At 45.4% G+C, this 26,714-nt stretch overlaps 1 protein-coding gene across 1 annotated transcript in view; it reads left to right on the top strand.

The window, feature by feature from the left end:
* The window catches only part of ARV1 (ARV1 fatty acid homeostasis modulator), a 162,518-nt gene that overhangs the window by 59,725 nt on the left and 76,079 nt on the right, over positions 1-26,714 (top strand). The window contains exon 3 of the mRNA XM_086927139.1: positions 21,629-21,782. Within this exon, the coding sequence (XP_086783265.1) occupies positions 21,629-21,782 (154 nt within the window). The remainder of the gene's footprint in view (positions 1-21,628; positions 21,783-26,714) is intronic.

The raw sequence follows: 26,714 nt of genomic DNA, 5'->3' as shown, positions 1-26,714 counted from the left end.
CAGTTTTGTTCAATCTTTTTGGATTTAGAATAATGCCATAGAAAAACAATATCAGCATTTTATCTTTTTATGCATAATTCAAGCTTTGTTTAAATCTTCTTATGGCTAGAAAACTGGTCTACATGTTTCGAACTTTTGATGTCTGTAGAGTTCTCTTCAGGACCCAATAGCTTCTCTTACACAAGCTTTTTTGATCAAACCGACGTTGGGAAAGCAATCTTTTACACCCATGTCTTCTTCAGACTCGTCGCCTTCGCCTGCGGAACTTCTTGCCGTTCGGTGTGTTCTACGCAGGTCTAGGTCTTTTATTCTATTGAATTCTGGCGGTTAGACACTCGAGAGGAACCTGTGAGCGCTGTAGTTAGCCTCGATAGACTGTTACGGCACACTCCATTGTTGCAATCGCTCAACAAGCCCATTGGTTTGTGGGTGATGATGTGTAGTAAACTTGTACTGCACTCCACACTCTTTCCCCATGTGTTTGAGGTAAGCAGATATGAAGTTAGAACCTCTGTCTGAAACCACCTCCTTAGGAAACCCTACCGTGGTGAAGGCACCAATGAGGGCCTTGGCTACAGCAGGAGCTGTAGTAGTTCTAAGGGGAATTGTCTAAGGATACCTAGTGGCATGATCCATTACCACTAGTATGAATTTGTTTCCTTATGCTGTGGGAGGTTCAAGTGGACCCACCATGTCCACCCCTACCCTTTCAAAGGGAACTACAACCACTGGTATCAAGAGGGCCTTTGGGTGCCCACCTGTTTTGCCACTGGCTTCACAGGTGACACAGGAGCTGACAAACTCCTTTACTTTCTGAGACATCTGGGGCCAGTAAAAGTGGCTCACTAGCATTTCCCAGGTTTTGGTTTGGCCTAGATGCTCAGCAGGAGGGATGTCATGTACTAAAGTTATGAGGAACTCCCTGTACTTCTGTGGCGCTACCACTCTCCTAGTGGCTCAAGGGTTGGGGTCTCTGGCCTCAGTGTACAGTAGTACCTCTTACCAATAAACTCTGTGGATACCACTGACATCTCCCTTTTCCTGTGCAGCAGCTTGCTGCATTAGGCTTTCAATAGTTGGACAGCCTTGTTGTCCAAGGCACAGCTCTTCCCTAGAGGATCCCCCTGGGCCCAAGAGTTAAACCTGATAAGGGTCAAGCTCCATGGGCTCAGTTCCCTCTGGGGTGTCCAAGTCATCTCCCTGATGAGAGGGGTCCTGATCCTTTTGCTGTACAGAAGCTGGGTTCCCGGTCTTCTTACAGTTTCTCTTGGAAGGTTGGGCCATACTTGCAGGCCCCAACACTTCATTTTCACCCTGTTTTCTGTTCTGTTCTTTTGTTTTTACACATACCATCTCCGGGATATCCAGCATTGCTGCATGGGTTTTCAATTCTACCTCAGCCCATGCTGAGGTTTCCATGTTGTTGCCAAGCAGACATGCATCTGGAAGCTTTGGAGAGACCGCTACCTGTTTCAAGCCAGTAAACCCTCCCACAGTCTACTGTCACCATAGCCATTGCATGGTTAGTGGTAACACTGTCAGCATTGGTGACTGAGTACGTTCTCCCAATCAAGTATTGCACAGAGGAAACCAGTGTATCTCTCACCATAGTGACACTGACACCTGTATCCCTCAGAGCTTCTATCCTAGTTCCATTAATCCAAGGGTATTGCAAATATTTCTTTAAATTGGGTGGCCACACAGCTACAGTGGCATACTCAACTTCCCCTTCTGAAACTAGAACTGCTTCAGTGTGCAACCCGATTTTCTCTTGGCACACTGTTGATCGCATCTGGAGAATTGCTACACCAGGAGTGGCTGTACTAGGACTAGGGGGGCTTCTTGTTAGGACAAGTAGCATCTCCACTTAAGTGTCCCAACTTTCTAGAGTTGTTACAGCAGGCCTTTGTAGGGTCAAAGTTCTTTCCCCTTTACTCGTTAGTAGATTGGGAAGAGTTTTGGGATCCACGCCCTGTGTAGGTTGTTGGGGCCTCCGGCTTTTTATCTTGGGGATTTTCACCACCTTTCCCCTGGGAAGGTTTCGTAACCCCTTTCTTTTGGTCACCCCCAGTGATTGTTTTGTCACCCTTGTCTTGATGGTCTGTCTTCTTTCCCAAATCTTGGGGGGAAATTGGACCTAGGTCTACCAAATGTTGATGTAACGTTTCATTTGTGCAATTACTTAAAATATGTTCTTACATAAACAGACTGTAAAGTCCATTCAAATCATGCACATTGTGTCCAGTTAACCATCCATCTAGTTTTTTAACTGAGTAGTCTACAAAGTCAATCCAGGATTGGTTTTGGGTTTGTGAGCCCCCCTGAATGTAATTCTATATTCCTCAGTTGTAAGTCCAAATCCCTCAATCGGAGCTCTCTTCATGAAGTCATAAGACCCAGCATCTGCTCCAGAAAGGTTCAGGAGTTACCAGAGAACAGTTCCCAAAGGAGTGCACCCGTGTGACTTCTTCACCTTTCTCATTTTACAGGCCCCCTCAAAGACTGTGAACTGTTTTGTGATATCATCACTCTCTTCATATTAGGGACAGTCCCTTTGGGGATTTTAGGATAAAAACATTGCTCTTTACTCTTATTAAGTAAATTGATGCCACCATTGATGGGTGCTAGGCCAATTTCTGCGCTCTCTCTCTCTAAAGCCAGTAACCTGGTCTCTAGATCCAGTATTTTGGTCAACCTTGCTAAAAGGCTGGCCTCCTCATTGAGGCTGTCCTCAATGTCATGAGTAGTACCTGTGTGGGATCTAGGCCTTCTCTCCCTATGAAGTTGGAGGGGGCGGGGGGTCTACCTTCCCATCCCCTCCATTGTATTCTTCGTCTGATTGGTCTTCACCATTTTCAGATGGGTGGTCCTTCGCATACCCAGCCAACAGCTCCTGGAGCTTTTGTTTGGTGGGATGGGACCCCATGGTTATGTTTTTACATAGGGACATTACCTCCTTGAAAGACAAGTGAAGGTAAGGGGTGAGGTCAAGCTCCTCAACCTGGTCCTCTATGTTATTGTGGTTATTTTCACTAGTAGCTGGGTTATTGTTAGGAGACATAGTTAAATAAAATTCTAACCCCTCTTATCCCTAGCTAAAGGTACTTTTTTATTTTTCTAAAATTCTAAAGGGACATAACCAAGGCCCTAACAAGACTTTAAGTAATTTTGCAAAGATGCCAATTTGAAAAAATCAAAATTCTAAAGACAATTTAAGAGTTTTGTCATGTGATCAGGTGGTATCCAAGTTAGTCCAACAAATGCAAAGTTGTATATCCCACCGCTGATCCACCAATGTAGGTAGCTGGCTCTGTATATACTATACCAAAGTGAGGTATAGTGTGCACAGAGCCCAGTGGAACCCAAAAGGTAGGCAGAGGTAAAGTAGATAACACCCCACTCTCTATTTGTGGTAGTGTGGTCGAGCAGTAAGGCCTTATCAGAGGACAGTGTTAAGTATTTGTTGTACGCCCTCAGTCAGCAAATGAATTCACACACTCAAAGACTGAACTTCAGACCAATTGTTTTTGTATAAAAAATATTCTTTTAGTTATTTTATTACCTAGAACCAAGCAAGCCTGGCACAGGTAAGGGATAAATACTTTGCAGTAAATATTTTCCAACTCCACACTTAAAAGCTTTTCATAGAAAAACAGTCTATGAGTCTATGTTATCCTATGGAGGTAAATAGTGTTATCGGTTCAAAGGTAAGTACTTTGTTGTGGAAGTTGGTATTCTGGGCTTAGACTCAGAGGCCCGAGGGTCAAGGCTGCACTCTTGATACACCCTCAGCGACACTAGGGTGGCAGAGTGCAGAGCGCTGAGGCCCAATCTTATCCAATGGGGGATAGGGCGCCTCCGGTTGGTGGCTGCTGACAAGCAGGACACTAGGTTGTGGGAGCAAAGCTCCTGGACTTAAGCTCAGGGCAAATGGGGGTTTAGGCCAGTATAAAAGATGCACCCTCAGCAGACTGGGGCGGCTGGGTGCAGAGTGCTGTTTGGCATTTTAAGCCCTGTAGCTTTCAATGGGGAGTCTCTGGTTTCCAAAAGCACTGCAGGCACGGGGACAAAGATCTTCAGGGTGCGACCACCACTTGGAGAGGTAAGTGGGGTTGGTTAGGCACCGTCGGTTGGGCCACCCAAGGCCGTGGGGCATCGGGAGCAGGGGTGCATTTTAGGATCGATCTTCTTACCAGCTCCTGGTCGCGGTTGGGGGACTTTCCTGTTTGAGGCTGCAGGGGTCGGGTGCAGAGTGGTGGAAACTCTTGGATCCTTGCGGAGCTGGAGTCTGAGGTTGAACAAATCCGGTGTTCACAGGAGACAGTCTTTGGGATGGAAGGCAGGCAGGTCCTCCGGGTTTGTCAAGGTTGCCGACTGCAGAAGACACCGGGATTTCCCTGTAGCAGATTTGAGGTGGGGACAGGCTGGTAGGGCTGACGCCAAGTCAGTGGACGTCCTCCTCTTGTTAACTTCGGCACAGCTGTTCGGTCCTTCTTCTGGTTTGTTGTCTGAGGAAGCAAGGTTCAGGGGTGCCCCTAAATACTAGCTAAATACTAGCTTTAGGGGTGTTACATGTAGGTTAAAGGTTGGGACCAACGGGGCCCTTCCCTGGGGTGGGTACACTCCCTATCATGCCACCCTCCGCTGGGAGCCTTTCTCTGGTTGACAGGGTCCTCCCATCTGCAAGATGGCGGGGATAGAGAGTAGTGCTTCACCTCGCCTCCCCCACCTGAGGGGTGGAGTTGGCATAGGTGGGCACACCGCTCTTCTTCACTTGTTTATCCCGCCGGTTCTTCCGCCCAAAGTGTGGGTCAGAACCAGTGGGGATCAGTTGCTGAAAGCAGCATGTGGCATGGGGAAGCTCACAAAGGCGGCTAGCCTTTGAAGCTTCCCCTTCCTGGACCCTGCCCATCCTGGGGGAAGAGGCTTGGCATCTCGTCCCAGGATGTGCATTGTTTCAGGCCCCCGAGAGCAGCAGGCTCTCATCCCAGGGGTCCAGAAACATGTCTGGTGGTGGCATCTGAAAGCAGCCACTCAGCCTGGACACTAGTTGTAGGTCGTTTTTCAGGGGGCATCTCTAAGATACAATCAACAACAAAGGAGTGACTAGAAAAAGAAACAAAGAAAATATTTTCAAGTGAAGTGAAATGTGAAAAATCACAATTATTTATTATATTACCCTCACTCACCCGACTATTGGGTGACATGCTTCATCATTGGGTATTTTCACCGGGCAGGTAAAAGACCTAACCGGTGTGCTACGACACCTGCATCTGCAGTGGAGCTGGGTTATATAAAAACAGTGGATAAAGTGAGAAAGTGATAAAAGTAAAAAGGTGCGGACGCTGATCCAAACCAAACTTTAATAAAGATCGGCGTGGGCATCTGGTTAAAAAGGGTGAGATGGATGATGTAGACCTTAAACTTGGGTCGTATCATCCAAATCACAGGGTCATGTGATTTGGATGATACGACCCAAGTATATTTTCCCCTACCTATTACCCCTTTACTAAAGTGATAATAGGTAGGAGGAAATAGCAAACCTAATACTTACCTAGACTCGTCATTGCTATGTCCCGCTGCACTGCTGCAAAATACCAAAAAATACTGCAATATTTTGCAAAAGTACAGCAACCGATATTTCCAAGTTAAAAATCCCTTATAACTTAAAGAAATACATACTCTTCTTACCTAAAATACCCAAAAGAATATTCTGAGCACCATAATATTTAATCCAGCTACATTTAATTTAAATCCTTGCAGCCTTGTTTGTGCTACGTGAAATATAAAAGTCTATGTAAAATGCATTGGAGTGCAAGTGAGTTTTGGCACCCCCCTTTTTTCTTTGCACCCGTCTGAGCAAAAGTCGCAAAACCTTCAATTTAATGGGTGCAATGTAATGGGTGCAGCAGGTCTGCAAAGTTTCGCAGAGATTCGCCAACCTGGTAGAAAGTTATTAAGAGACAAAACTCAGGGGAATTCCTATCTTTGGTTACCTTAACTATAACTACAGCGTGGAGATATATATTATATATATCAGAGGTTTTGGTTACATTTTATTTGCTAACTTGTAACCATTGAGTGTGTGAGTGGCTGTATAGGACAGTGAGTGGCTCTGTGAGCGGCTGTATGGGTCGGTGACTGGGTATGTGACTAGTTAAGTGTCTAATTGTATGTCTTGAGTGGGTGCATGAGTGAGTGGGACTCTGAATGGGTGTGAGAGTGTCTGAGTGGATTTGCGAGTGCCTCGATGAGTGTGTGAGTCAGTCTGTGAGTGTGTACATGTGTGTCTGAATGAGTCTGTGAGTGGGAGTCTCTGAGTCGGTCTTTAAGTGGGTGTGTGTGTGTCTGAGTGGGTCTGTGAGCCAGTCCATGAGTCTCTGAGTAGGCCTGGGAGTGGGTGTGAGAGAGTCGGAGAGGGTGCATGAGTGTCTGAGTGGGTCTGTGGGTGGCGGGCTGGGCTGAGTTTGATCCCAGGGAACCCATCCCCCAGGGCCCAGCCATAATTAAATGGGGAGGGGGCCACGTGCCTCCCGCCCCTTGCTGATTTCATCCCTGGGGACCCCATCCTCTGGGCTAGATCTTAATCTATTTATAATCGGCCACCCTCCCAGGCCGATTTCGGCCCCGGGACCCCATACCCTTGGGCCCGGCTGAAATGTGATGGTGGAGGGGAGCTATGAACCCCCCTCTCGCTGGGCCAATTGTGGCCTAGGGGACCCCATCCCCCAGGGCCTAGCCAAAATGTGATGGGGGAAAGGAGCAGGGTGGCCCCCCTCGGTCCCGGCGACTGCATCTCCCAGGGCCTAGCCACAAACAAATGGGGGAGGGTACCATACGGCACCCCTCCCCATGCCAATTTGGGAACCAGGGATTCCATCCTCTGGGGCATGGCCATGTCTCCTGAGTGCCCTGGAGCTCACCCAGTACACCCAGTGTGCAGCATGTGGATCGTTGGGAGAGCATCAAGGCCACCACTGTCCCAGTCAGCTGCCTTTCCTCTTGTGGGAGCTGGCATTGCAATTGCACACTGGTAGCTGCTGCAAATGCTGCTCCCTGTGTGCAAAAGGAAAATAGTTTCATCCCTTTCCCTGCCCGCATGTCTGGGGGCAGGGAAAGAGATGAAACCTCTACTTCCAACAGGTGGGAGCATTTTGACAGCTCCCGTCCACTGGAACCGGAGTGTTTGCTTTTGCTTGGCCAAGTTGTCAGACGTTTTGACCATAAACTACGGATGTGTATACTTTCCAGCCATTGAAATTACATCAGAAAACTGTAGGAAGGTGGATATCTGACTATGGTTACCCCCAAACATTTTTCCTGGTGTTTAGCTGGTTTTTTACTTAGTTGGCCTGGGATCCTGCTATTCAGGGCCCCAGGCTAATTGCTTTCTCCTTAAAATGGACTCCATGTACCTTAGGTACATACACAATTGAATCTGGTTCACCTTATAGGCCCCCGTAATAGTGTACCCCAGGTACCCAGGGCATAGGTGTTTCCAAGGCCTACCAGGGGCTGCAGCATGTATTGTGTCACCCCTGGCCTGGCCTCCATATTTGACACAACTGGCTGCTCAATCAGCTGGGGTAAGTTGGTGTAATCACCTCTTACTTAGATATAGTATACCTATATCTAACCTATCTGGACACATGATAACCTATAAGCCACTCCTATGGAAGACCTCGACAATCTTGGAGGCAGAGTGCTTGGTTTTATGTGAGATGGTGCTCTGGCACGAGCTGAGCCTGTCTGCAGCTGTCGGGAACAACTCTCTTAGCTGTTCCGGGATATTGCCATACCATATACTCTTAAGTGCATTATAATCCTCGCGGTTACTTGCTAACTTTGGTTTGGCTTTATCAAAACATGTTGAGTAAGGTGTCATGCGAATTGGGATACTACCCCCTCGCCAATTCTGGCGACGGGGGTAGCATTCCACCCTTCTAGAGGGACACAACATGTACATAACCTGAACCCCGGTTAAAGTTAACTTGAGCCTCAGCATCACAAAATGGATGCTGCCACCACAGACACAAGTCTGACCTCCTGCTGCTGGGAGTCCTTCCAGCAAGGGAGGCTTGGACAAAGGGTTTCCTGCCTTGGGAGGTGCGAGCACCACCCCAGACAGGATTTTGTGTATTGGGTAGGACAGGGCTCAATAGAATGAGACATGCCTGGGGCACACAAGGTGTCCTCGTGCATAAGCTAGTCCAAACCGGTGCTGGGGCTTTCCAGCCCCAGTCCTGGCGTGGAGCTGGACAAAGGAAAGGGGGTGTAACCACCCCCCTTCCTGGTCCCACCCAGAGGAGGGACCTAGCAGGTGATCCGGCCCCCAGATTTGGAATAAGAGTAGGAGCTGTGTCCCAAGACTTCAGATCATCCTGAACTCGACTTGAAACTAAGAAGAAAACTGGACTTCGACATTCTGCTGCACAGAAGACTGAAGAGCATCTCCCTTGTGGCCAAGGAGTGACCACCCTGTGAATACAGGCACCATCCAGCAACTCGACGTCTGCTTTGCCGCCGCCGGAGCCCGAGCCCATAGCCCGACAAGACCCTGATTCCCAGACATCTCAGAGCCCGATCCACAGTCCCTGAAAAGAAGAGACCCGTGGAGGCACAGAGAGACGTGGGACCGGCCATCTTGAAAGATTCACGAGGAGCTGACTGCGCAGCACTCGAGGCACCCTCAACGCTGTGCTTTGGGGTTTGAGAAGCCCCACCACCGAGCAGCATCTGCACCGAAGATCAGCCCCCCAGCAGCTCCACGATCTGCGTGGGGCCCTTTTGCATTTTGCCACTCGACGCGCCATCCCGGTCACTAGCCACGTGGCTAGCGGCCATCTTGGCGACGAAACCTACAATCAACACCGCTGGTCTGGTTGCTCCAGACTGGCCCTCGCTCCCCTGAAAAGGAGCACCCGCTCTGACCTTGCTGGTCCGAGTGAGAAGCTTGCATCGTTTCCTGCGTGGCTTGCATTAGCCAAGGCCTGTTTGCTCCGATCAAGAAGCCGACACCGCCATCAGCTAGAGCCTTCGTGGGACAGCTCGTGACCGACGCCTGGACGTCCTCGACCTCTTCGTGTCCACGTGGCTGCAGAGACAATCTTCACCTCTTCGCCTGTTTGCACCCGACATTGCCTGGTTCCACGGTAGTCACTGGCTAGTGACTTTGAACATTGTCCCCTCTGCTTTTAGGTCTTCACCTCTTAAGATCCACCCTTGGATCCACCGGAACTCTCCACGACGACCCGCCTGCAGCATCTTCATCTACAGGCTCCATAGACCAGCGCGACGAAACCCGACACACTTTGAGACATATGCAACCGCTTCCTGTGGGTGAGGTAACCCTGGCACTCCGGTGCTCCTGTGTAGCAATACACCTCTAGTGTCTATGTTCCAAGTTTCTAGGTTCTAGGTCATCCGGAAGGTTCCCTTTTCAGTAACTTTGTAACTTTTACGCACCATTGACTTTGCATTGGTGTATGCGTGTGCTTTAAGCGCTGCACCCGAGTCCCGCGGGCCTTTCCCGACTTAGTCACTGCTAGTCCCGAACAGCTCCAACGATTCCCCAGGCCCTAGGCCTACTTTCTTTCCAATTGGTGGTACTTATACCACTATTTTAGTATATGGTTTAGGTGGCCCCTAGGGCTCATCTATATTGTGCAGCTTTTGTATATTTAAACTGTGTTTTGTTTTAACGCATTTGCTTCTGTGCTCGTGAAGAGTATAGGGGATACTTGTAGTAAATAAATATATATATATTTTCAATATATATATCTGTGTGGTATCCTTTCATTTGGTATTCAAGGGGATTGTATATGGTAAAACAGCTTGCTTCACATGCCTTTACAGAGTTTAGCCTAAGACTGCTTTGTCCACGCTACCTCTAGGATAGCTGGTCTATAAGGTTGACTTACAACCAATCATCATAAGGGTTGCTTGGCATGGTACAAGGTGATCACTAGAACTAGTGAGCATCATATACCAGGCCAACTTCTCACAAAAACCATGAGGGGGAATGGAGGGGAAACGGGGTGGCAGACATAGTGAGCTTTGGGTAAGCTACTTATGCCATTTGGTCTTGCAAAAATACTGGTTTGAGAATTCTAATAGTGTGCGTGACACCCTCACAGTACCTGGGAGCTGTATTTGCAAATGGCTCTTCTAATTCACCTTGCAGACAGAGCACTGTGCCAAGAAAAAAATAAAACGTGTCCATGAAAGAAGAATGCTGGATGTCTGAGGTGGTACTCTGGGGAAATCTAGTACCTTGCTTTTGGGTATTCCCATGTAGTTTTTGGGAAGTAAGTTATTGAAATGATAGGAATTTTAAAAATGGAGGCATTGTGAAAGGACGCTGATTCAAAGATAATGAAATGCAGGATTACTAAGCAGATAATGTATAGCACTGAGGGTAGTAGGGAAAGGAGATGGGAGAACATGGATAATGGGGATTAGAATTGTAACTTGGAATGTTTGTGGGCTAAATGACCCCCACAAAAGAGCGAAAATTGCGTTAATGCTGAAACAAATGAATCTTGATTTTGTATATATCCAGGAAACTCATATAATAATAACACAAGCTTATGTTCTGTCACAGTTAGGATTTAAGGTTTTAGTTCACTCAAGCCAAGGGGTCAAAAAAAGAGGAGTAGCTATCCTTGCTAGGAATAATAATGTTCTAACCAGAAAGAAAGCACAAGACAAATGGGGAAGATGGGCTATGGTTGAGTGTTTTATTGATGGAGAGTGGAAAACATTGGTAAATGTATATGGATCAACAGAGGACGATCCCGATATATTTCAATACTTAGATGTTGAATTAGCAACCTGGGCACCAAAAATTATATTGGGAGGCGATCTTAATATTAATGGAGCAGACGGATTAGGACTGGGTTCTTTTGGAAAGTATAGCGGTAGGAAAAAAAAAGCATTTCAGGCACTACACAGCCTGGTGTTAAACAATGCACTCTTAGATGTATGGGGGAAAAAGATATTGGATAACAAAGGGTACACATATTACTCGGCACCGCACCAAACATGTGCAAGATTAGATTATTTTTTTATTTCAAGTACTAGTATCTCTGATTCGAAGATTGAAAGGCTGCCACGGGTCCTAAGCGACCATAACCCTCTAGTACTTGCTATAACAACAAAAACAAGTACTAGACAGTACACGAACTGGACTTTTGAAAGAGAGCTACTGAAAGATGAGAACTATATAGAATACATGAATAAATGGATTACTGACTTTTTTTCGTTTAATAAAGATACAGCAGAAATGGGAGTTGTTTGGGACACTTTTAAAGCTAGAATACGAGGTGAAACAATGAGTTATAACTCTTATAAAAGGAAACAAGTTCAGCTGAGGAATTTAGAATTAGCTTCGAATGTCTTGATGGCAGAAGAAAATCTAGAAAATAGTGTGGTGTCGGGGTGGGATATCGAAAAAGCTTGGGTAGAGCTAGTAAAAGCCAAAGGGGAGGCAGAGGGTGAAATTGCCAGTAAAGCGGCGAAAATTTATAACACTAAAAGGGAGAAGTGCTATGAGCTGAGTGAGTCAGTGGGTAGGATACTGGCTACTAGAACAAGACAACAAGAATCTGTAGGCATAGTGAGGGAGATTAGGGATACCGCGGGTATGGTACATACAGACTCGATTAAAATAAGAGAAGTCTTTAGGATATTTTATGAGAAGTTATATGACGACGAGCTACAGGGTCGTGACCCTCTAAAAGATGAAGAAGAAATGAGGGAGTATCTCCAGGAGATCCCTGTTGACCCAATAGAGGAAGAGGAAGCAGATGGGTTAGAGGAAGAGTTGCAGGTAGAAGAAATAAAGCAGGCAATATGGAACCTACCTTCTGGTAAAGCAGCAGGTCCTGATCAGATACCCATTGAATTTTATAAAGTATTTTGGGATTGTTTGAGAGAAGAAATGGTGAAGGTGATGCAAGGGGCACAACTGGGCACAACATCGCCTAAATCATGGGGGGGCGCAGAGGTGGTCGTAATATTAAAAAAAGGTAAAAAACCGGAGGAACCAGGCTCGTATAGGCCTATAACCCTACTTAATGCAGACGCAAAAGTCTTCTCTAAAGCCTTGGCATCAAGGCTGGCAAAAGTTATAGATAAAATCGTCAGTAGCTGCCAACACGGTTTTATACCAGGGAGAGGAACCACCCACCATATACGGATGGCAATAACTTTATTTGATGTCTCGGCAGTTACAGGGGACCCGATCGCAGTGATGTTACTCGATGCAGAAAAAGCATTCGATCGGGTCTCCTGGAGCTACCTTTGGTATGCCCTAGCTAGAACAGGAATTAAACTAGGTTTTATCAAAGCTTTACAAACTCTCTACTTAGATCCAGTAGCGACACTACGAGTTAACAGCGGAAACACAGGACAATTTCATACAAGAGGACAAAGTTCAAGACAGTAATAGCAGCATTCGAAATTTGGAAAAGCTTTGCTAAAAAAATTGGCTTAGGAAAATTCAATTCTTATACGAGATTATTACATAATCCAACCCTCCCACAAGATATCTTCTCGGGACCTATAATGGCAGAGTGGGAAAATAGGGGAATTAGAACCATTGAAGATATTAGGGGGGAACAGTGCTTTCTCCAATTTAAAGATCTGCAAGACCGGTATAACCTAGATGCTAGGCAATTTTTCAAATTCCTCCAGATTAGGAGCTTCCTCCTGGGAAAAAAAGGTGGTGTTCTCGGATTTAGGCGTAATGCTATCATGGAAATTATTCAAAAGGGGCAGGATTGCACAATTAAAAGATTGTATGCTGAATTGATTAAAGCAAAACAAGATGATCACCAAAAGTGGAGCGAAAAATGGAAGGATAATCTTACAATCAGCTCTGAAAGTTTTGGTATCTCCCTAGAAATGGGGAACTCATTACTATGTGCAGCACCATTACAGGCTCAACACTACAAAACACTTTATCACCTGTATTATACACCGGCTAAAATAGCACAATGGGGAGGTTTAGTGGGTATTACATGCTATAGGTGTGGAAGCTCGGATGCTGATTTGGAACATGTATTTGCTTTATGCCCCCGTTTAGATTTATTTAAAAAAGAAATCGAATGTTTTATAAGTAAAATTTTGGAAAACGAAATTGTCCTAACCCCAGGAACCATTCTATTAGGAGTTAACGTTGAGGATGTACGCTCTTTCTGTGGGAGGGAACTTTTGTTTGTTGCTATGTCTATTATGAGATTATGTATAGCCTCTGCATGGATAGATCCTGCACCACCTACCTTCCATAAATGGCTGGCTAAGTTATTAATAACGTATAAAATGGAGAAAGAGATATATGCAAGGAAGGGAAAAAGGGGAAGGAAGCTAGGTGATATAATATGGGATCCTATAACACGATGGAAGGAGGAATAATAGTGTGAAATGTTGGATTGCCTACAGATAAGAAATACCAACTCGGTGCAATTATAATATCGATGTTGTACAATATGAAAGTATATTTTGCTTCTATTTATGCTATTTTTGTTATCTAACTTGTGTTCTAATATGTTTCTGGTAATATCACCCTCGCCTGCTGATGATTTAGTGATTGTTTCTTACTTTGATTTATGAACTATTGGTATACATGTCTTCTCCTTCAATCTTTGGTTTGTATTAATGATGCCGTGCCTTGTATATAAATACAAAATACTTTAATAAAAGATATTTAAAAAAAAAAAGAACTAGTGAGCATCATATACCAGGCCAACTTCTCACAAAAACCATGAGGGGGAATGGAGGGGAAACGGGGTGGCAGACATAGTGAGCTTTGGGTAAGCTACTTATGCCATTTGGTCTTGCAAAAATACTGGTTTGAGAATTCTAATAGTGTGCGTGACACCCTCACAGTACCTGGGAGCTGTATTTGCAAATGGCTCTTCTAATTCACCTTTCAGACAGAGCACTGTGCCAAGAAAAAAATAAAACGTGTCCATGAAAGAAGAATGCTGGATGTCTGAGGTGGTACTCTGGGGAAATCTAGTACCTTGCTTTTGGGTATTCCCATGTAGTTTTTGGGCAGTAAGTTATTGAAATGATAGGAATTTTAAAAATGGAGGCATTGTGAAAGGATCTGGCCAGCTGTGGCCGCTGCAGGTAAGAGCGGTGGGGCGATAGGGCCAGGTGAGGGTATATTTCGGGAGACGACTACGAGGGAAAATTAATTATTTAATTTTCCCTCGTGGTAGTCTCTTGAAACACCCCTCACCTGGCCCCTCTGATCTTACCTGCAGCGGCTGCGGTTGGATCTGGCACATGATTCTAGTGTCCCTAGAGCTGTATTACTGGAGGCGAAGGAAAAAATCTCTCATGTGGAGGCTTTCTGTATGAATAAAATGATCTACTGCAGGTATATTTAATTCTAATAAGCTGACACACTGCTCCATGCGGAGGAGTTCATCTTGGGGAAATGATCCCTATGATGGTCTCAAGCAATTTTGTCACACTAAACGTTATGGCAACCATCTTATACTATGTGTAGAACACAACTTTGTAACTAATATGGTTAAGATATTTAGAAATACTTTCAACCACTAATACAGCAAAGGAATTGGTGGTGCCAGATATTACTCTCATCAGGAACATACCATTAGAGTTCCATATCCTTTTTTCTGAACATAACTTTAGTTGCTAAGAAGTTTCAATGTCCAGGAAAAACAGCTAAAAGCTATACCTCAGTTGCTTGTTTTATTGCTTCTCAGGCATATATCCAAACTAACACATGGAAAGCGTTTTTATAATGGTGTCTGGAATTTGCCAAACTCCACAAAATAGATTTGTCTTATGCTTGTGGCCTTGTTCCCTGAGGTTTTATCTAATGAGCTCATAAATGCTGGAAAGTGTGAAGATAAAAAGCAGAAACGTGTGTGAACTAGGTACAATTTTTGAATGCAATTATAAAGCAAACTAACTGCCAGTTATGTAAGTTTATGTAGTATCCACCATGCTTATACTTAAGTAGACATTCTGCTTCTCATGTAAGATGGCTTCAAGATTAGGTTGAAACCCTCTGATAGATAACCTATTATATTTTTCAATGCTGGTCTCAGCTAACACTTCTAGACTGCCTAGGGCGACTGCTGGGGGCAGGTGTAAGGAGACAGAAATCAGAACAGGAGAAACAGAATTAAAAGACGAAACTAGATCCCTAGAGTGCACTTTCACAACACACTGGTCAACACCACTCACAAGACACACCCCTGAAAGTGATGCAGCACACAGACCTACAAGTTCAGGGTGACAGTCTTTTGGAGTAAGGTAATAGCCACTGGGTGAGGGTCCCAAGCTGCACAAGTTTAAGGTGGAGGAAAAATAATCAGATTTTCACCCAAATATGTGGTGTAGAAGTCTCAGGTTGTTGATAATTTATTTGTAATGGGTGTGCACACTCTGGATATGTTAATCCCAATGCAGGTATCCTTACTAATTCCTTTTTAGAATTCAAAAATTCTTATTATTTTGAGGACTTCATGGATGTTGTCTTCCCGATTTTAGCGCGCAAACTTTTTATCCAATGGCGACATGGCACTTTACCCCTCAAGGCCGTCACAAGTAAGTGGACGGCCTCTTCTAATAAGTCTTACCCGGCTGCAGCTGTGACTGAGAAGATGAGCTTCATGTTGTCTTCTTTTGTCCAGCATACACCAAACCAAGAAAATATTGGTTGATACCATTGTGCAGAAATCTGGGTTTTAAACATTGCTTGAATGCTTTTAGAATTTTTAAAACCAGTACATTGAGCTCTATTGCGTTTGCACTATCTAAATTTCTGCTAGCTATGAGGTGCAAGCAGCGTAAATTAATTGATATTGATTGCTAGCCCTAATGTCGAGAAATTAGTGCTCTGAATTTGACATTCTTTTTAAAAAAATTCCTTGAAGAAAGGGTATTTTTGCCTGTACAAAAATATTGCCATGTGCACATAAATGAATTTGAAATGTTACCTGTTTTCTCCCATCCCTCTTTTTATATACCTTCCCTGACCCCCTTTTCCCGTCTGTGTTTTATATAGTACTCTTTTATGGCCAAATTGGCCGAAATAAAGAATTTTTGATTTGAATTGAATATGTTATGATAAGTGGATAGGTAGTCACTGACTTTGACTATAGGATTTTTTTAGGGGGGTGGAAAGTTCTTGGGCGTTGCAGAGCTCCTTTGGGGAGGTAGAATCTTTCTAGGCATGGGCAGGCACTTGCAGAGCAAGCTTCTGAGAGGGGTCGGTGGTTCTGTGTGGTACGCAAGCACCGACGAGCTCAGTGCAGCACAGATACTGTGGAATTTAGTTGCCCAAACTGCAGTATCACGGTGGTGTTAATCATTGTGCACCGCCCCACAGCCTTTACCCCCAGACTGCCCGAATGCTGAGTCTCCGTTCTCATTTCGGTGCTCACTCTTTGGGCTCTCCTTCCGATGGGCTCAGGCTCACAGCTTTGCTACCTAGTCCTGATGAGGGCCCTAGATTGCAGGCAGTTAGGGGTAAGGGGAAGCCCTGATGCTAGGAGCAGAGTTCGGGCACTAAGGGTAAAGAGCTGCCAGAGATCAGGGCTGAAGTTATTTTCTCTGAAGCTGGATACATCCTTTAACCAGAGAAGCAATGCACCCATCAATCACAGCACTCACCGGAGCCCAATATCCAATCAGAAAGCCGGGTATATACCTTATCTCCTGGTGTGGTTCCCATCTCTGCTAATGTAAAGCCCAGTGAACTACAACTTCCAGACTCCCTGCTCATCACATGCCAAGAAGTTGGGTCCATGTGACCGCCACAACGGGGCCGTCCCTTGCCCATAAGGAAGCACTGTGTTCCTTCCGATTAAAACCACACCCACACTGGCATTAACTGGTAGCAGTCTGCAGTGGGTACTCTAGGACAGCTGCACCCCTGGCAGTAGAAGCAGTGGCCGCTGACAGGTGCACAACCAGGGCAAAGAACAGGAACAGGAAGTGCAAGAGCGCACTGCGGCACCACCAGGCAGCGCTCCAGGCTGTGAAATGAAAACTTATCAAAAGTAAACTACACACAATAAAATGTTGCAGTTTGCCCGGTGTTTTGCTGTTAAAATAAAAATTACAAATTAAATTTTGAACTGAATATCAGGCACCAGGTTGCCCGCAGCAACAGAGTAGCTGCGAACCGGGTGAGGAAGATAGATGGCTCTAGCGCTGAAGCTGCAAGTTCAAGATAAAGCATGGTGGGATTATTAAAAACAAATGAAGGGGGGCGAGTCGCGCCGTGCACAACAACAGAAACGCGCGGCTGCCATACTTGAAGCTACAGCTTGGCATGCTGTGGTAGAACAATTATAAAAAAGTGTTCTCGCAACAACACGTGAATAATGGAAGCCGAATGAAACTGTACTTGGGCAGCGCTCCTGTGGGAAAAACGGAAGTGACATATCGCTGCATAAACCTTTTAGGAAGCAGCATATGAGAGTGATACTTTACTGAACCAATGGGAAGGCAGCAGGCGGGAGCAAAATCCTTTATCAAATACAGCAGGTCTTGCAAACCGGGCAAAAGGAACAACAAGCATTTGCAATGCAATAGGTCTCGCATTATTTAAGTTTGAGCTATTAGCATTGTAAATGGCAATTGTTTTTTGCTTTGTGCTATAGTTTTTTTTTAACATAAAAAGCTACATATAAAATATGTTTTATTCAACTTATTTATGCAGTATCTAAATTTTGTTTGCATAAAAGAGTACAATAATATCTTAGTAAAAAAGTCAAATATTTTAATGGTAATTCACCAAATGTTCATTTATGTGTTGGTTTTGAAAATAGCTAAATTAATAGCTTTGTCATTTACAATGCCAATAGTTATAACTTTCGCAAATGTGACACCTATAGCATTTGTAATGCAACATTTGTATTTACGTGACTTAGATGTATTGATATTACAAATAACAATGGCTTTTAATTTTTTTTAATACTTAATAAAAGTGATTGTAATTTATAATGACAATAGCTTAAACTTTTGTAAATAACTTTTGTGAAGATTATGTTCAGTGTACTTTATTGTAACGAAATCCAAGAACAGAAGTGAAATATTAACATCTTTTTATGACATTTGTAATAAAGCTTGAAACATTGAGAGAACATATTTGTGCTTTGGTGGTGCTGAGTGATGCTGTGGTGGTGCTGAATGGGGCTGTGGTGATGCTGAGTGATGCTGTGGTGGTGCTGAGTGGCGCTATGGTGGTGCTGTGGTGGTGCTGAGTGATGCTGAGTGATGCTGTGGTGGTGCTGAGTGGTGTTGTGGTGGTTCTGAGTGATGCTGTGGTGGTTCTGAGTGATAATGTGGTGGTGCTGAGTGACTGTACTCACTGTCACTCTGCACTCACTGTCACTCTGCACTCACTGTCACTCTGCACGCACTCTGCACTCACTGTCACTCTGCACTCACTGTCACTCTGCACTCACTGTCACTCTACACTCACTGTCACTCTGCACTCACTTGTCACTCTGCACTCACTCTGCACTCACTCTGCACTCACTGTCACTCTGCACGCACTCTGCACTCACTGTCACTCTGCACACACTCTGCACTCACTGTCACTCTGCACTCACTGTCACTGCACTCACTGTCACTCTGCACTCACTGTCACTCTGCACTCACTCTGCACTCACTGTCACTCTGCACTCACTGTCACTCTGCGCTCACTGTCACTCTGCACTCACTGTCACTCTGCACGCACTCTGCACTCACTGTCACTCTGCACACACTCTGCACTCACTGTCACTCTGCACTCACTGTCACTCTGCACTCACTGTCACTTTGCACTCACTGTCACTCTGCACTCACTGTCACTCTGCACTCACTGTCACTCTGCACTCACTGTCACTCTGCACTCACTCTGCACTCACTGTCACTCTGCACTCACTCTGCACTCACTGTCACTCTGCACTCACTCTGCACTCACTGTCACTCTGCACTCACTGTCACTCTGCACTCACTGTCACTCTGCACGCACTCTGCACTCACTGTCACTCTGCACTCACTGTCACTCTGCACTCACTGTCACTCTGCACTCACTGTCACTCTGCACTCACTGTCACTCTGCACTCATTGTCACTCTGCACTCACTCTGCACTCACTCTGCACTCACTGTCACTTTGCACGCACTCTGCACTCACTGTCACTGCACTCACTGTCACTCTACAGACACTCTGCACTCACTGTCACTCTGCACACACTCTGCACTCACTGTCACTCTGCACTCACTGTCACTCTGCACTCACTGTCACTCTGCACTCACTGTCACTCTGCACTCACTGTCACTCTGCACTCACTGTCACTCTGCACTCACTCTGCACTCACTGTCACTCTGCACTCACTGTCACTCTGCACTCACTCTGCACTCACTGTCACTCTGCACTCACTGTCACTCTGCACGCACTCTGCACTCACTGTCACTCTGCACTCACTGTCACTCTGCACTCACTGTCACTCTGCACTCACTGTCACTCCGCACTCACTGTCACTCCGCACTCACTGTCACTCTGCACTCACTCTGCACTCACTCTGCACTCACTGTCACTCTGCACGCACTCTGCACTCACTGTCACTCTGCACGCACTCTGCACTTACTGTCACTCTGCACTCTGCATTTGTCTGCTGCAAGGAGTCACCATACTTCTTTTCAAAGATTAACGTGCGATACAATCAGCAACAAAAAAACCCTCGAGCAGGCGGACATCTGCTGTCTGGCTGGCGCTAGAAAAGAGAAAGCGAGTGAGACGGGGCACTGATAAAAGAGGGACGAAAGATGAGCCAAATACACCAACGGGAATTTCTAGTTTTGTTCTATATAAAGGGCGCTGGAGGTTCCCCTAAAGACCATCCTGCCTGCTGAATGGATGGATGCGTTCTGTAACTAATACCTTCAACGAGGTGAAAGGAAAAGTAAAACGTGCCCCATGCGTTTTCAGGAACTAAGGCGGAGAACGTTCAAGTTCATCATCCAATGAATCGTAACAGCGCTGGAGGTCCGCACTGGAAAGTCTTAAAAAGGCTGACAAATACACAGAACACTAATTAAATATAATGAAATGAGAACAAACTCCAAGTTGTCGCCCTCCTGCTGGGCTCTCACCTCCCTATACCACGCAAACACCAAACTGCCCATCCCCCTGCTCAAGCCGCCGGCCTCTCCTTGGAACAAGCATGGCGCGTGCTGCTGTCCGCCGCCGGCCTGCGACCAGGAAGTCAGGCAGGCCGGGCGGGACAACCGGAAACAGGAAGTAGGAGGGCGGGAGCCTACCCCGCCTCCCACGGAAGAGCCGCAATTGTTTTGAGCACCGGAGCAGGCAGGAGCCTACCCTGCGCCCCGGTGCCGAAGAAGGAAGGAAGAGTCCTGCTGCCGGTGAGAGCCGAGGAAGCCCGCGATTGTTTTGAGCACCGGAGCAGGCAGGAGCCTACCCTGCGCCCCGGTGCCTGCCGGTGAGAGCCGAGGAAGCCCGCGATTGTTTTGAGCACCGGAGCAGGCAGGAGCCTACCCTGCGCCCCGGTGCCGAAGAAGGAAGGAAGAGTCCTGCTGCCGGTGAGAGCCGAGGAAGCCGGTGAGTGGGGCTTCGCCTTGTTGGGGGGGGCATGTGTGTGTGCGCGCGCGCGTGCGGCGACGGGCTGTGTATGTGTGTGAGCGTGCGTGCGTGCGTGTGTGTGTCTGTGTCTTGGAGTCTGTGTGTATGCGTGTGTGTGTGTGACTGTGGGGGGTTGCCTGTCTGGGTGCCTGCGTGTAAGTATAAATGCGTGTGCATGCATGCGCGTTAGCCTGACTTGCTGGGAGGGAAGTGCACGGCGCGGCGCAGGACGGAACGTGCGCGTTCGCGCAGCCAAATCCGCCTGCTAAAGCTCGTGATAGTTTTTTGTCCCTCATTCCCCGGCATCGGACAGCTATAAGTCTCCGCCCTGGACGCATCCTTCGGATGCGATTTCCAGGGGAGACCTAAAAAGGGTTTGCCAATAGGGCATGTGGGAGCAGGTCAATATTCGCCATCCATGACTGATAGAGTAAGCAACTGAAGGATGAAGGGCACAAAAGGCACTGCATTTAGTAACTCATAAGAGATATCGGAATAATGACTTTTTCTGTTGCATCTGGCGAGAAAAAAAATTCTGCCTTCTAATGTGCATGATACTTTTTCACTTGTCTGCTTAATTTCGCCCTTATATTTATATGATTAAGTCTAAATTGTAGTCATTATTCCTAGAAATTGTTTAAGATATAATAATATGGGGTTAAGGATATGCTTGATATCTAGGCATCAATTTTCGAATTTCCTTTTACAATTCTCATTTAACGGTGTTACGGTCAAGAATGTCATGTTTGTGCTTGGCTATCCATGCTTGCTTTTGTTCAATGCGGTAGTTTCATAGTGGTTAGCCAAAAATACATAAGTATCGTTTTCTTGCTAGTTTGTTTCCTGATGCAATACTAAAATTCCAAAATACTGCTTTTTTTTCGACCAGCATGTTAAACACAAAGGTACGAACTGCCCCATTTAAATCACTTCTTTCTCAACATAAATCAAATTCTTCCCCTAAAACGTTCCACAATTTATGGTAGTTCTCCTGTTTCCATTTCTAGATCCATGGTAAGCTCTGCATATTTTGCTTGCTTTGTGAAGCATACGTCCGATGGTTGCATCTGCAGGGATCAACGCAGACCACCGACCCTGAAGACATCATACGATATGCTAAAGAATGGGATTTTTACAGAATGTTTGGAATAGCATGTATCGGTAAGCATTTTAAGTTATCTCTTTACAGCTAGATAATTTTGCTAGTCTTGTTTATTAAGGTTTAAAAAGGGAAGTCATTTTTTTTCAGTAGGTCGAAGTATAGCTGGTTTGCTAATGACATCTTGGGGGCATTCGGAAAGCTTCCCTGGAATGAATTCCACCGATTGCTTACCATGAGCTTTGTGGTTTGTAACTCACATTTGCTGGATTTCTATTTGCGGCTTCATTTGTTCTAGGCTGTCCAGCTTGTTTGTAACTCACATTTGCTTGACTTCTATTTGCTGGCTTTATTTGTTTTAGGCTTTCCAGCTTGAGTTCGTCCCTTCCCTTGCCCAAACTCTATTTACTGTATTCTTCCACCAGTGCTGGATTCCTGCAAACAGGCCTTTAAATCTTTTTCTTATCTTGTCACATTTGCTGTGCTTTCAAAGACAGGGGTCAAATGCTTGTCTCTGTCTTCCAGGGAGCTTGGTGTTTGCTTTTCTTTCTCTGACTTCAAAGTGAGAGGATTTGTGTGACAATTATGCTGGCTACTGCTGGCTTGAAGAAGGCTGTTGTACGGTGTAATTTTCTTTCTAGCATGGCACACTACAACATTTCAGAATATATCCGAAGCACATATTTGGGTGAAAACAAATATTTGAATACGATCAAAACAAGTCAATACTAAGTGAGGACATTTCCACACATCGTTTGTGTGTGGTATACTTTTATAAGTAAAACTGTATGTCTTTGCAAAGGTGCAAATTTAATGGTAATTTCTATTGAAGATGTGGTGTCTGTAATGGCAGTACGCTACCACACCATGCATACTCCACTGTACTCTACTATGCACCATTTCACTCCACTCCACATTACTCAACACCTCTGTACTCTACACCATTCCACTCTATGCCAGGGCACTCAACCCCACTCTACTATGCACCATTAGACTCTTCGCCACTGAATTTTATACCACTCCACTCCGCCACCCCACTCTATGCCACTCACCCCTGTAACACTGCACTCTATGCCACTGCACTCTACGCAAATGTGCTCTACTCTGTACCACTCCAATCTACGCCAGTGCACTCATTGCCAATCCACTCTTATACACACTAATCTACTCTGCACCACTGCACTTTACCCCACCCTGCAGTATGCCACTGTACTCTACCAGGCACCACTCCACTTTACTTTAAAACAATCTACTCTATGCTACTGCACTGGGCGCCATGACACTCTGCGCCATGCCACTCTACACTGCACCATTCTTCTCTGCACCAGTCTACTCCGCACCATTCCACTCTACTCTAACCACTGTATTCTACGATTACGCACTTTACACCACTTCACTCAAAACCAATGCCCTCTACGCCACTGAACTCTGTGCCAATCTACTCTGCACCACTGCACTCTATACCGTTATACTCTACTCTGAAACACAGTATGCCACTGCACTCTAAGTCAACTGCACACTACACTATTGTACTCTACACCTCTCTACTCTGCACCGCTCTACTCTACCCTACTGCACTCCATGCCACTCTACTACACACCACTGCACTCTATGCCACTGCACTTTGCCCTGCCCTATGTCATTCTATTTCAATGCAATCTATGCCACTGTACTCTGCATTACTCCACTCCATGCCACTCCCCTCTACCCTGCACCACTGCACTGTACTCTGCACCACTACACTCTACACCTCTTCACTCTAAGCCAGAGGTCTTCAAACTTTTTGATGCCGAGACCCCCTTGGAAAACTTTTTTAAGCGTAAGGACCCCCTTCCGACAAAAGTTTCTAGAAACTGGTACTCCTCGTCATCAACAACTATTGACAACCATAAATGTGCCTGTTAGACCTCATCACATTCATCCATCATTCATTCATCCACCCACACTTTCACACATCGATCCATCCATCCATCCTTCATCCATCCACCCTTTCATCCTTCCATCCATACATCCATCCTTTATCCATCCACCCTTTCATCCATACATTCACCCATCATTCATCCACCCACCTTTTCACACATCCATCCATCATTCATCCATGCAACCTTTATCCATCCATACATCCATCCTTCATTCATCTACCCTTCCATCCTTCCATCGATATATCCTTCATCCATCCACCCTTTCATCCATCCATCCTTCATCCATCCATCCTTTCATCCATCCATCCTTCATCCATCCTTTCATCCATCCAATCATCATTCATCCACCCACCTTTTCACACATCCATCCATCCATGCAACCTTTTATCCATCATACATCCATCCATCTACACTTTCATCCTTCCATCCATACATACATCCTTCATCCATCCACCCTTTCATCCATCCACCCTTTCATCCATCCACCCTTTCATCCATCCTTCATCCATCCACCCTTTCATCCATCCATCCATCCTTCATCCATCTACCCTTTCATCCTTCCATCCATCCATCCTTCATCTGTCCACCCTTTCATCCTTCCATCCATACATTCATCCTTCATCCATCCACCCATCATTCATCCACCCACCTATTCTGTGCCTCTCTCATGGGGGGGGGTCAGTATCTCTCTGCGTCTTCTTCCTTCTTCTTCGTCTCTCATGGGAGGGCATCTCTGTGCCCAGGTATGAGGGCTCTGGGACTTGAACCAATGATTTATGGGACGTGTGGGAGGGGGGTGGGAGAAGACCTTTCATGTGCTTTACAGGTAGGACCCACAGCTCCAGGCGCCCAACGCCCATTGAACTCAAAGCTACAGCCTCCCCCCCCCCCTGTATGTGAGCCCGGCGGTCACACATAAAGCCACACCCAAGTACTTCACAGGTCTTTAAAAGACCTTTTACTTGTTAATGAGGCTTTAATGTTTTTCATACCTCGATGTGAATTAGACCTCTGCCCTGAGCACCCTCAATCAGCCCGACGCCACTAAGTTCCTTCAGGAAAAAGGAATAACTGACAAATTATATGCAACAAGTTAATTTTGAGCAGGGCATCGTTAGCACACGATAACAAACGTTGCCACTTTGATCACCATCGTTATTACACGTTTCACTACTTGATTTTCTGACAGCATGTTGAACTCTGAAATGCCATCAACATTAAAATCAAGCAGAATTACTACCACTTTGTAGTAACTTTATGTTCGTAGAAACTCGCAAACAATAAAGCATGTGGCTTCCACAGCATATACATTCTATCAAAAGGAAATACAAACAACAATCTCTTACTCGCATTTCTAAGTGATATCTGCTTATCCATCCTAACTTTTAAGGAATCGTCTAAAAACAGTTATGTTGTGTTGAGGGGGCAAAGTAGGGCCAATCAACGCTAAAAAGAGGCCATACCAATAAAGCCGTATTAGCTGGTCATTCATTATTCCAAGCACAATTACTGATGGAGGAGGGGATGTGTGTGTGGTATATACAAATATATATATATATATATATATATATATATATATATGTATATATATATATATATATATGTATATATATATATATATATATATAGATATATATATAATATTCCCTATTTCCTGCTCTCTGAAGGATGTTAGACCAAGTTGCCCTCGTGACCAGCAGATCACTACATCACAGCAGCAAGCTAGCAACTCACCAAGCAATCCTCTTGGCAAAAAAACGCACCCTTTCCAATGTACATGTATACACACATCCCACGAAATCCCTAATGATAGAAATGACTATCGAAGCAGGAATGTTTCCCGGGTTTTTGCATTACAATGGGTACAGTAAGACATGTATCTGCAAAAGGAATGCTTGCCCCTGCACTTTTGCTAGTAAACGACAACGCAGGTGGTGCATAAATGAGATTAAGGCACCTATTTCCAGAACATATGTTCAGTGAAATAAGTTTACATTGTACATTGCTAGCCATTATTACATAAAATGTTCTTTCTGAATGCGTACTTGTTCAGCATATCCACAGTTACAAGCATACTTAACAAGCACACCTACACATTTTGACTAGCTCACAATAGTCTTGAAATTATGTTTACAAAAATGAACTGAGAATAAAACAATATATTTGTACTCACCCCCTAGTAAAGTGTTTTTAACATCACATTTAGTTTCAACAATCAAATACCTCATTGAATAATTAGACCCTGTAAACGACTGCCCTCAAAGTCTGCAAACTGACAGAATCTGCGACCCCCTTCCCAGGACTCCACGACCCCCCTGGGGGTCGCACCCCATAGATTGAAGACCTCTGCTCTAAACCATACTACCTTGCAACACTGCACTCTCCACCACTGAACCCTACGCAACTCTACTCTGCACCACTTTACTCTATGCCACTCTACTGCACTCTATGCCAATGCACTGTATGCACTATAATCTATGTCACTCTACTGTGCATCACTCCACTCTGTGCCACTGCACCCTTCGCCAGTCCACTTTAATCTGCTCTGCACCACTTCACTCTACAGCACTGCATTCTACGCAACTCTTTTCCACTTTGCGCCATTCCTCTGTACGCAACTCCACTCCATGCCACTGTAGTCTACTCTGCGCCACTGCATTCTATGTGACACCTCTGCGCTCTATGGCACTGCACTTTATTTGCCCTGCCCTACTCTACGTCACCCTATTTCAATGCAATCTATGCCACTCTACTCTGGATCACTCCACTCTACGCCACTCCACTCTACCCTGCACCACTCCACTCTGCACCACTCTACTCTACACCATTTCACTCTACTCTATGCCACTCTACTCTGCGCTGCTCTTCTCTGCTCCACTCTACTGCACTCTACGCCAATCCTCTCTATTAGTACTGTACTCTACGCTAATCTACTCTATACCACTCTGATCTGATGTGCACTACTGCACTCTATGACACAGTACTCTACACCTCACTTCACTCCATGCCTCTTTACTCTACTCTGCTCCACTCTACTCTATGCCAGTGTACTCTACCTCACTGTACTAGAAG

Source organism: Lissotriton vulgaris, chromosome 6 (assembly GCF_964263255.1).
Source record: "Lissotriton vulgaris chromosome 6, aLisVul1.2, whole genome shotgun sequence".
NCBI lineage: Eukaryota > Metazoa > Chordata > Amphibia > Caudata > Salamandridae > Lissotriton > Lissotriton vulgaris.
The sequence above is the reverse complement of the archived record's forward strand: the minus strand, read 5'-3'. Positions and strand labels throughout refer to the sequence as shown.